The sequence below is a fragment of the Loxodonta africana genome, chromosome 6, assembly GCF_030014295.1.
Source record: "Loxodonta africana isolate mLoxAfr1 chromosome 6, mLoxAfr1.hap2, whole genome shotgun sequence".
In the NCBI taxonomy this organism is placed as follows: Eukaryota; Metazoa; Chordata; class Mammalia; order Proboscidea; family Elephantidae; genus Loxodonta; species Loxodonta africana.
In genome coordinates, this window is record NC_087347.1 from 114,414,754 (window position 1) to 114,427,537 (window position 12,784).

Below are 12,784 nucleotides of genomic sequence, written 5' to 3' on the forward strand. Positions count from 1 at the left end.
CCACTGAGAGGTGGCCTGGGCATTTTACAAGAGATGAAACTGAGGTACAGAAAGATAAAGTGCCTTTCCCAAGATCATGAAGTGGCAAAATCACCCAGTGGCAAACTGAATAGAGAATCCAGGACATCTATCTAATGCTAAATTGAGAACTACTAGTTTGGTCCTAATCCACTGGCTAAGGACTTCTCTAACAGATTCTCCACAGATCTCTCTTCTAGCCCTGGCTGTAGAATGTTGGGCGAAGTCTTTAAGCTTTATCTAGCCATAAAATTTAGGTAACCAAAGGTGACCTAAGTCTCTATGAAAGGGATACAGGAATATGTTTACATTCTTAGAAAGCAAGAACCTATATAAAGTCTTATTACTTTTTTTGATGAAGTAAGCAACTGATGTTAGCATTTTATGCTAACATCAAAGTTTGAAATTATATTGGTTTCAGTTAGGGTCCTTCTGAATTCTAACCATTTTAGATAAGCACATATATAATGGTTTAATTCAAATAAAATTAATTTTAAAGTAAGGCAGTGAAATGGATAAAAAAAAAAATTGTCCAGAATTACCTAATGGTCAGGTATAAAAATTAATTTCTAAACATACACAATGAAAGCTGAAAAGAAAGTAAATTTAAATTATTCCAGATTTGCGGTATAAATCTGAATGTGAAAATTTAAGCATCTGAAATAAATGAGGGAACATATCCTTTTGAAGAAAAATAAAGCATTCAATTAAAAAGTGTTATTTTTATTTCAAGAAAAAAAGTTTAAGTTTTCAGAAAAACGTTCTCAGACTCTTTAATAGCCCAGTTAAACTAGTACAACAAATATGCAAGTAGCTAACTAAAAACAAGAACTACTATTAATTAAAACGTGAAAAGAGACAGGATACAAAAAAAAAAAAAAACAATCTTTTTTGAGAACTTACATGCCAAGTGCTTTTAAGGTGATTTAATCCTTTACAACCTAGAGTAGTACAAACTATTATTTTTTTTTTTAGTACTTATTATTTGTTTATTAGACAAATAAATAAGTAGAGTTTTAAAACTGGAACTAAGTTAGAAGACAGAAACAAATATTCTAATTTCTTTTCCTTGCCAAGCACTGATCAGAAGGCAAATTAACTTCTTTAACAGCTTTTTGGTGTATAACTGATAAAGAATAAAGGGTACAATTTGTTAAGTTCTGACATATATATACAAATGAAAACATCACCACAATCAAAATAATGAATAAATCCATCAACTGCAAAACTTTCCTCATGTCCACTTCTGGACTGTCCGTCAACAGGTGAATGGATAAACTGTGGTACAGCCATATGATGGAAAACTACTAAGCAATAAAAATGAATGAGCTATTGATATACACAACAATATGCATGAATCTCAAAATAATCATGCTGAAAGAACTCAGACAAAAAATCCCTGTAGGGTTTTTCTATGGAAACTAACAAGCTGATTCTCAACTATATATGAAGGGACCTAGAATAGCCAAAACAATCTTGAAAAACAACTACAAAGTTGAAAGATGTACACTACCAACTATAAAGACTTATTATAAAGCTACAATAAAGACACCACAATATTGTCAAAAAAGTAGACAAAGACACTAAAGAAACAAAGAGTTCAGAAACAGACCCACACACATACAGCCACTTGATTTACAACAAACACATCGGAGATAAGACATATTTTTTCAAAAACGGTGTTGGAACAACTGGATATCCTTACAGAATTAATTTGAGGTCGATCACAAACATAACTGCAATAGGTAAAACAATAAAGCTTCTAGAAGAAAACATAAGAGATTACCTACAGTTGGTGAGTAGTATCTGGGGTCTTAAAAGCTTGTGAACAGCTATCTGAGGTATAACTATTGGTCTCTATTTGTTTGGAGCAAAAAAGAAGGGAAGAAACCAAAGGCTCAGAGAAGAAACTAGCCTACAGAACAGTCTATATGAACCAGGCCTCACCTACCCTGAGACCAGAAGAACTAGACGGTGCCTGACTACTACTACCTTCTGTGCTAATCAGGGCTTCAATAGATAGACCCTGATAAAATGAGACAAAAATGTGGAACAGAATCTCAAATTCCTTAAACAAAACAAAACAAAAAAGCAGACCTACTGGACTGGTTGAGAGTGGAGGACTCCCCGAGTACTGCCCTGAGATGCTGTTTTTTAAATTTTATTGTGCTTTGCTGGGTTAGGTGAAAAGTCTACGGCTCAAGGTAGTTTCTCATTCAAAAATTTATACACATACTGTTTTGTGACATTGGTTGCAATCCCCACGATGTTGACAGCGCTCTCCCCCTTTCCACCCTCGGTTCTCCATGTCCATCCATCTAGTTTTCCTGTCTCTTCCTGCCATTTTGTCTTGTTTTGGGGCAGGCGTTGTTCATCTGGTCTTGTATATTTGATTGAACTAAGAAGAACATTCCTCACATGTGTTACTGTTTGTTTTACAGGCCTGTCTAATCTTGTCTGAAAAGTGAGCTGTGTGAATGGCTTCAGCTCTGAGTTAACAGAGTGTCTGGGGGCCATTGTCTCAGAGGATCTTCTAGTCTCTACAAGACCAGTAAGTTTGGTCTTTTTCATGAACTTGAATTTTTTTCTACATTTTTCTCCCGCTTTGTCCAAGACTCTTTGTTTTGATCCCTATTAGAGTGATCCCTGGTGGTAGCCAGGCACCATTTCGTTTTTCTGGTTTCGGGCAGGTGAAGGCTTGGGTTTATGTGGTCCTTTAGTCCTCTGGGCTAATATTTTCTCTGTGTCTTTGATTTTCTTCATTCTCCTTTGTTCCAGATGGGATGGAACCAACAGATGTATCTTAGATGGCTGCTTGCAACCTTTTAAGACCCCAAACGCTACTCACAAACTATTGAGATAGTCTTCAAATCTTGAACTGAAACTAACCCCTGAGGTCACCTTGTAGCTAAATAACAAATGGGCTCAAAAAAATAATGAATATCACCCATGAGTACTGTGTTCCTTAAAAAAAAAAAGTTTCAGGGGACAACCAGGTCAAACGGCATAACAAAATTTACTGAGAAAATGTTCTGCATCCCACTTTGGTGAGTGGTGTCTGGGGTCTTAAAAGCTTTTGAGTGGCCATCTAAGATGGATAAATTGGTCCCTTCCCACTTGAAGCAAAGGAGAATGAAGAACACCAAAGACACAAGGGAAATATTAGCCCAAAAGTCAAAAGGGCCACATAAGACTCCATCATCCTGAGACCAGAAGAACTAGACGGTACCTGGCTACCAACAATGACCACCCTGACAGGGAAAACAACAGAGAATCCTTGGCGGAGCAGGAGAAAAGCATGAAGCAGAACTCAAATTCACATAAAAAGACCAGACTTAATGGTCTGAGACGGGAGGAACCCCAAAGCCGTGGTCCCTGGAGGCTCTGTTAACCACTCTTCAGACAAAGATTAGACTGCACTATAAAACATATACTCATGAAGAGTGTGCTTCTTAGTTCAAGAAGATACACAAGACCAAATGGGTGGCTCCCATTCGGAAGCAGAATGAGAAGGCAGGAAGGGATAGGAACTGGTTAAATGGACGTAAGAAACCTGGGGTAGAAAGGGGTAGTGTGCTGTCACATTACAGGGATTGCAGCTAGGGTCACATAACCATATGTGTATAAATTTTTGTATGAGAAATTAACTTGAGCTGTACATTTTCACCTAAAGTACACATATACACACACACACACATACAAAAGCCACCTATATGAGACCTGGGGCTGTGGTGGTGCGGTGGTTAAGAGTTTGGCTGCTAACTGAAAGGTCGGCAGTTCAAATCCACCAGCTGCATCTGGAAACCCTATGAGGCAGTCCTACTCTGTCCTATAGGGTCGCTATAAAATCAGAATCAACTTGACAGCAACGAGTTTGGTTGATTTTGGTTTTATATGAGACCAAATGGTCACCAAGTACTTTGAAACAAAGATGAGAATGTAAGGGGACAGGGAAACTAGATTAATAAAAACAGAACAACCAGAATGGAAATAAAGAGAATGTTCACCCACTGTGAAGAATGTAACCAATGTCACTAAACAACTTGTGTAGAAATTGTTGAATGGGAACCTAAACTGCTGTGTAAACCTTCACCAAAACTACAAAAAAAAAAAAAAAAAAAAAAAAAAATTACTTACAGGCAAAGATTTCTTAAATATGACACAAAAAGGACTATCCATATAAGAAAAACATTGGTAAATTGGTCTTTACTTAAATTAAGAACTCCTGCCTATCAAAAGACATCATAAAGACAGTGAATAGGCAAGCCACAGTCCAGGAGAAAATATCTGCAATACGTGTATTTGAAAAGGACTGATATTCACAATAAATTAAGAATTCCTACAAAACAGTAAGAAAAAAGACAACTAATATTAAAAAAAAAATAGGCAAAGGCCTTCTACAGGCACTTCAACAAAGATATTGAAATGGGCAATACGTGCTCAATATCATTATTCATCGGGGAAATGTAACTTAAAAACACAAGATACTACTATGTACCCACCAGAAAGGCAAAAATTAAAATGACTGACAATAGCAAGTGTGCAGAAAAGAGTTAATATAGCAAGCCTGAGACTGCTCTACCCTTAAGAAAGGCCTGCTTGCGAGGTTGACCCATGGCTGGCATCTAAAAACTTGATAAAAATGGCTCTCTGTACCTAAACTATGAGTCAGAATTGACTCAATTGCAATGGGTTTGGTTTGGTTTTTGGGTACCTAAACTGTGTGCAAACAATATGGTTTATACTGAATACCTGCTTTCCTTCTGGGAGTCTAAAGTTTTGGTATGTGCCTGACAGAAGGTCCACCACCTGTCTTTCAGTTTGTCATATTATGGTGGCTTCTGCGTTGCTATGATGCTGGAAGCTACACTATCGGTATTTCAAATACCAGTAGGGTCACCTGTGGTGTGCACGTTTCAGCAGAGTCTCCAGACTAAGAAAGGCTAGGAACAAAGACCTGACAATCTATTTCTGAAAATTAGCCAAGGGATAATCTCATGGATATAGAGAATACAGAACATTATTATCTTCAGAGAAAGTTCTATTGATGAACACTGTTCTAGGATGGCGCGAAATTTCTATACCTCGATCTGGGTTGTGGTTACATGGGTGTACACATATGAAAAAATTCACCAATTTGTATACTATTTGCACACATTACTGTATTCATTTATATCTTAAATACATACAAATAAATTTTTAAGTGACTAGGAAAACATATACAATAAATATAACATAGGATTCATTTCTAAAATATGAAGAACTCATATAAATTATTAAGAAAAGGATAGCAACAACGGCAAAAAAAAAAAAAAAAAAGGTAGGCAATCCACAGGGAACGATGGACAATAAACACATTAAAAGATGCTTAGGTTAATTAAAAATCAGGGATACACTGTAAAACGCTGAGATAGTACTTTTTGTCCATCATACTAGCAAAAAAAGATACGATCGGTAATGTCAATTGCTGATAAGAAATTAAGTAGAATGTAAGCACCTCCTGTGCAGGAGCCTTTCTATCTACCTTGCTACTAAATTTCCAAGGCGTAGAACAGTGCTCTGTATATATCAGGCACACAATATCTGTAGAAGGAAAGAAGGGACGAAGTAAAGTTCGAAGGGAATGGGTATTCCCTTACACACCATGGATGGGAGTGTGAAACAGGCGAAGCCTATTTGAAGGGCAATTTGGCAACTTGTATATTGGTATACCTAGCAATTCCATGTCCTGTTATTTGTGTTAGAGAAACACTCATGTGAACACACAACACACAGAAATAGTATCGTAGCACTGTCTGTAACAGCAAAAACTTGCAAATAACATGCATTGTGCATCAAGAGGAGAATGATTAAATAAAATTACGGCTCTCCCATACCATGGGATATTATGCAGCAATTAAAAGGGAAATGAAGTTGTTTGATCTGTAAGTAATGACACAGAAAGATCCTGAAGGCATATTAAGTTAAAAATAAGTTGTGCATCAATGCACATTTTAAAAAAAGACATAAATCTACGTATCAATATGCATGTGTGTATGTATATAGATATACATACACACAAATACATTGATGTATAGGAACAGGTATAAGAAAATTAACTGCAAATTGATAAAAGTAGTTACTTCTACAGATGCAAGTTGGAGATGTAGGTGGTAGCTTTAAGTTTTTCTAGACTGAATTTTTCACAATAAAAATGTATTCAGATATTACTTATGCAAAAACAAACCACCAGCCTCTGGTGTTGAGTTGTTGCTATTCTACTTTTTTTTTATTATGCTTTAAGTGAAAGTTTACAATTCAAGTCAGTTTCTCATACAAAATCTTATATACACATTGTTATGTGACCCTAGTTGCTCTCCCTACCATATACCAGCACACTCCTCTCCACCCTGTATTTCCCGTGTCCATTCAATCAGCTCCTGTCCCTCTCTGCCTTCTCATCTTGCCTCCAGACAGGAGCTGCCCACACAGCTTCATGTGTCTACTTGAGCACACTCCTCACCAATGTCATTTTATGTCTTATAGTCCAGTCTAATCCCTGCCTGAAAAGTTGGCTTTAGGAATGAGTTTTGAGCTAACGGAGAGTCCGGGGACCATAACCTCTGACGTCCCTCCAGGCTCAATCAGACCATTATAAGTCTGGTCTTTTTACTAGAATTTGAGGTCTGCATCCCACTTTTCTCCTGCTCCATCAGGGATTCTCTGTTGTGTTCCCTGTCAGGAGAGTCACTGGCGGTAGCCGGGCACCATCTAGTTCTTCCAGTCTCAGAGTGATGGAGTCTCTGGCTTTTGTGGCCCTTTTTGTCTCCTGGGCTCATATTTTCCTTGTGTCTTTGATGTTCTTCATTCTCCTTTGCTCCAGGTGGGTTGAGACCAACTGATGCATCTTAGATGGCTGCTTGCTAGCTTTTAAGTCCCCAGACGCCACTCACCAAAGTGGGATGCAGAAGCTATTCTACTTAATGGTAGAATTAATTTATCTGGGACAGATAAATTGTGTTTTTGAATAGATAAAAACTTAACCACATAATTAAAGGGTTTTTACTTTTGTTCATTCCCCTCCACATTTTTGGATTTTGTTTTATAACATCTGAGTACTCACCACTCAGTTTATAAAGTAGTAGATCACCTTTTACATGATGTGCTATCTACTTAAACTTCAAAACATTTCTCAGCTTCAGAAATAGCATGTACATCTAAAAGCCCCAATGTTTATTTAGATTTCAAATCTTAAATCTTTGGACACAGACCTTCTAAGGAATTGCCCCCTACCCAAAGCAATCATCTCCTACTAGAATGAAGTTATATAAACAAAATAAAAACTTAAATTTAGAAAGTCATGTCATGGCCTACCTGGGTCACTGGAATGTAGAGAGGCTCTCCGTTATGAAGCAGTGTGAGCTTCCCGTGCTGAAGGAGACGTCCTTCTGGCTTTAAATTTGCCATCTCCTTAGGTCCTCCTTTTTTGCCACTCTCTTGTCCATTTCCCTTAAGTTCTTCAGTATCACTTAGGCATTCAAAAAATTCTTCTTCACTGTCACTCCAGGAATCCCAAGATTTTCCCACCTCTCCCTTTTCCTTATCTGTATCTTTCAGATTATCTGACCCCAACTGGTCTCCAGTTCTTCCAGCATTCCCTGGATATGTGTTAGTCATGTTATCTGAGTTACTGGTCTTCTTCCCCTCATCACGTGCCTTCTTTCTTTGAATACAGCAATTTAACATCTTAAGAAAATAGAAATAACATTTATATCTCAATCAGTTACCATAAAAAAAAAAAAAAAACTACCCATTCTTTGAAAATTTAATTCTTATTCTCCACCCCTTCTCAGGATTTTGTGAATAACAGTGACTATCGTAACCTATAGCAGCACAATGAGAACAGAGTTTGAGCTATTATATCTAGTATTTAAAATACTCTGATTAAATAAAGATCACATTTATACTGGCATTAAGTAATCTTTACCTGTAGTTTCTGATGCAGTAAACAGCATCTCAGATCTGGGGGTCCACTTGCTAATCTATCAAATAAAGTAGTAGGAAAAGAAATCTTAGTTTTAGTAAAATTGCTTCAGATACGCTTATTTTTCATACTGCCGTAAGTTTCAGCCATACTGATGAGATATCAAAACTAGATTTCTGTAAGTAAGGTAACAAAGTTTCAGAAACCAAAACCCAAACCCATTGCTGTTGAGTTGATTCTGACTCATAGCAACCCTACAGGACAGGGTGGAACTGCCCCACAGGGTTTCCAAGGAGTGGCTGGTGGATTCAAACTGTAGACCTTTTGCTTAGCAGCCGAAGCTCTTAACCACTGCACCACGAGGTCTCCTAAGTTTCAGAAAGGAAGAAACTATAAGACTAAAAGATAGAGTTATATATTCACTTCTGTTTTGTCCTCCTGGTCCAGAAATCACCAACAGCAAGGATAATACATACTTCAAGACATAATGGCAAACTAGTGATAGCTCTCACCTAGAAAAAAACCACTGTTAAGAACTGGCTGCATTTCTTGCTAATCTTTTTTCTATACATATATTAGCATAATTTAAAGTACTCTGTATATGTGACACTATACTACAAACATTATGCACATTTTCTATGCTATTGCATGTTTTTGGAAAAAAGTTTCTAATAGCTCCATAATATTCCAGTATAGAAATATATAATTTAACTTTTTTTTTTCTTATTGTTTCCATCTTTTTTATTCCTAGTATAAATCTGCTGCAGTGAACACCTCTGTACACAAATCATCTCCAAGCTTCTTACCACTATTTTAGGACAGATATTCTAGAAGGGGAGAATTAATGGCCCAAAGGTCATGCATCTGCTAAACAAACAAAAACGCTATTTAAAGAACTGGAAATTGAAATTATTACCCTGGAATCAGAAAGTTGTTTTCCCATCTGAAACGCATTTCAAGAACAAATTCCTGCCAGAGGTGTGCCACTCCTTTCAACCCTCCATGGTAGAAATTGATCATACAAAGACACAAAGCCAATTTGTATGTTAAACTGTCAGATGGTGCAGATTTGAACTGATTGTAGAGATTCTAAATTGAACAAAAAAGAAACAATAAAAAACTTGTTGATAGCCTATTGACATGTACAATCAATAAGTTGTATAGGGAGAGAGTTGACTACTAAAATTAACTTATCCTATCCAAGCTAGCTTTTATGAAATATATACTACACTGCTATCTAAATTGTTCCTAGGCAGTGCCATGTTTTCAAGATTCCTACTAGGGTTAAAAAATTGTACTTTAGTAGTTAAGTGAAGCTAAAGTTATAGCTTTCAATTTTGTCCTGTGAAATCTTTAAGATGTATTCCAAATTTCACATGTTGTTTTAAAAATCTCTTTTAATTACAAAAGGAATACAAGCTTGCTGTAAAATAAACAACCCCCCTCCCTAAACCAAAACAAAATCAGACCTTTACAAACTAAAAATATAAAAGCCTTTGCTTTTCCCCTCACTCAGTGAAACCTACTACCAACAATAACAACTGTAAATAGCTTGGGGTATCTCTACATGTTAAACTCTCATTTCTCCATTTATATAAAATCTGGATAAGAGAACACGACAACTTCACATTTTAATTCATTATAGGGTTTTCCACTCACTTTCTAGTTTTGACATATAAAGAGGAATCACTGTCGCAAAACATCAATTTGATAATTTCACAAAACTCTAAAATGAGGGAAATCCTACAATTCTGTTTCCAAAAAAATTCTTGCTAACCAAAATAGCTATGCCAGTGTTATATAATAGGTCATTACTTGCGTAGAGGCCATGAAATCCACTCAGCTTTCTTAAGATACTCATGCTACCAAGTCAGAACTATTACAAGCTCCTAGAAATTCAATGCATTTTATGTAATTTAATACTGAAACTAAATCAACTTACATATTCTTCACTCTCTGATGGAGGATTATTGGTGTCTGTAGAAGTGGCTGCATCTAGTGGTTTCTCAGATGCAGCATCAGGAAATAAGAACTTAGGGGAAGAAAAAAAATTCACGTTTTAGACCAAATTTCCTATTTTGTTGATGTTTACAAGTCATATAGACATTATCTGACTTTTTACTGGTTTCACTGTTAAAAACAATGGAAACGTTCCTATTGTATTGGGTAGCTGGTTCTATACGATCTCAAATGTTTTCCATTTTCCTTCAGAAAATACACAGGGCTTCAATAACTAACCAATTTTAAATATCAGATTTTTCTTAAAAGAAAAGTAACCACCTGATACTGTGGTTGAACAGAATGCAAAATGAAATCTCTCTTCATGTTCACCCAAGGCCAGGAAAATTTCTTTAAAGTATTAATAGTATTAAAAAGCCAAAAAAAATTTTTCAATACCTATATACTCATGAGGCTCTGTGGAATTATAACATATGTGAAAGGCACAATATTCAAGACCCATAACTATATTTTACCAGATACTCCTTGAAAGTAGGAAGCAGTCTAAACCTATATGACCAGTGTACCTTTTCTATATGGATTCTGTATATACATGTTAATATATGTGTGTGTTGGGGTGGGGGTGGGGGGGTAGAGGGTTCTAATGACTTCTTGTCACTCTGCTCCCTTATTGTATACTTTGTATAATTTTTCAGTCATTCTAAGTAACTCAAAGTTTTAAATTGGTGCTATTATAGAAGCTTATGATGGCCATGGACCTGGGGAAAAATTCAGTATACATGATAACTGAATTATATAATTTGAATAAAATCTCTACGGATGCATTTTTACGAAAGAATCTTCTCTACAGAAATTTATTTTCAGTCCTTTTATCGCTCTTTCTCATAACTGTTTTCCAGTACTGCTAGCTAATAATTCCTTTTATTATGTATACTTTGCCACACATTATAAAACTTGCTCAAGAGATTTTTAAAACTTGAGAGGAACTACTGTATGTCAAGCCCCGGTACTAGGCACACTTATAAACATCTTATTCTCATACCACTGTGTGAGCTAACGTGTACGCACACACACCTTAGACATGTAGAAACTGAAAATACAGCTAGGAATCTTGTTCAGATAAATGGCAGGAATAAGATTAATATCAAGTTTCCAAGTCCAGCATTCTTTTCATCACAATACTTTTTAGTGTTTTCTCCAGGATTGTCTTAATGCACAAATTGCCAGATGTGTATGATCTTAACTACAATTATATTAAGAATAGTTATCGTTTACCAAAGGCCTGTTATATGCCAGGCTGTAACAGGAGTTCCTTTAACCCTCACAAAAATCTCATAACGTTTTATTAGATTTGCTCGTTTTACAGACGAGCAAAATGAAGTTAAATGACTCATTCAAAGTCATGCAGTAAGTCAAGATTAAACCCCGGTGTGTGTGGCTCCAAGGCTGGGCCCATTCCACCATGCTATACCCAGCTGCCACCCTAGACCTGTACCTCTATCCTCACTACAAAGCTTTCTCTATACTGTTGTCAAAGGAAGCTTTCAAAAAATACAATTCTAATCATGTCAACCTTCTGTTTAAAATATTAAACTGCATGATAAAATCCAGTGCTTACCTCTCCAGCCTCATCTCTGGACACTCCCTGGGAAGCACCCTACAACATACCAAACTGCTCAACATGCCCTCTCAGGCCTCTGCTATCCTTCTGCTTCTAACGCCTTCTTCTCTTCATGATTCGGCTCAAGTGTGCTCTTTATGAAGCCTCGCTGCCCAGACAGAGAGAGCTGCATCTCACAGCCCCTCTGCCAGACGTCTCACAGGCAACATCGTATTGTACTGGTTTACTTTCCTTCTTCCCACTACATTGGGAACTGAGTGTGGAGACTCTTATTTGCTCATTTTGTATTCCCAATTCAGTGCCTACCACATAAAAGGGATTTAATATGTAATGAATAAACGATTATACATACAGACATTAAAAAACACTACATTTACTTACCAAGAGAATGGTATTCAGGACATCATTATTCAGTGGTGACTCTTCTCCGCCTCTGTGTTTTTGTATTTTCTTTTTCGCAGTATGCACCATATTTGAAACTGATAATTTATGAATTGGAACAGGTGCTGGCTCTGTCAACTTTGACAAAGCATGAGTTATATCAGTAATCTCTATAAAAAGAATAGAAATGAATATGAATTATATCAGCTACATTAGCAGGTTAAAGTCATGAGTAAATTGATGATTATATAGAATATTTTAGTCACTCTAGTGATACAAGGTCTCAGAATTATAAAATTTTAATACATGTATTCAGCTTTATATGCAAGTATGACTGACCAAAGTTTCATACAAATTATTTCTCCCTAGGGGACTTCAAAGATATACCTCTAAACTCTGCTTTTTAAAACACTCTACAGTCTTAGTGGAAAGAATTTACTAAATATACTAATGTCTTAACAAGCTCAGGGTGTACCCTGGAGAGAAATGGTAGTTGTTTAGTCCATCAAAACTTGCTTCTCCAACTTAATTTAAAACGAGAAAATAGATGAAAAGTTGCTGGAAAATGTGCCAAAGAAAAAGGATGAGACATTTGAAAATGACTTAAAAAAAAAGGTAGGTCACCTCTCCCTTCTTCCTCAAATGTGGATCGTCCAAGAATCTCATCAGTTGACTCCTTTCGACGGCAAATTTTAAAAAATTCACTGACAAAATCACCTACATAGGAAAAAAGTTACATATTTTTCACACCTAACTTCAAAGAAATCAATCCTATAAATTACACATCTTTTCAAAAACACTATTAATTAAGATATGGTAGAAAAAGAAACCATGTAGTTTTT

General features: G+C 36.3%; 1 protein-coding gene across 4 annotated transcripts in view; it reads right to left on the reverse strand.

The window, feature by feature from the left end:
* Positions 1-12,784, reverse strand: part of RAB3GAP1 (RAB3 GTPase activating protein catalytic subunit 1) — a 114,152-nt gene that overhangs the window by 20,971 nt on the left and 80,397 nt on the right. For all 4 annotated transcript variants that reach the window (XM_003405864.4, XM_023543007.2, XM_064287269.1 and 1 more), the window contains 6 exons: positions 12,567-12,659; positions 11,943-12,112; positions 9,924-10,013; positions 8,898-9,070; positions 7,985-8,039; positions 7,372-7,743 (listed from right to left, as the gene is read on the reverse strand). In XM_003405864.4, the coding sequence (XP_003405912.1) occupies positions 7,372-7,743; positions 7,985-8,039; positions 8,898-9,070; positions 9,924-10,013; positions 11,943-12,112; positions 12,567-12,659 (953 nt within the window). The remainder of the gene's footprint in view (positions 1-7,371; positions 7,744-7,984; positions 8,040-8,897; positions 9,071-9,923; positions 10,014-11,942; positions 12,113-12,566; positions 12,660-12,784) is intronic.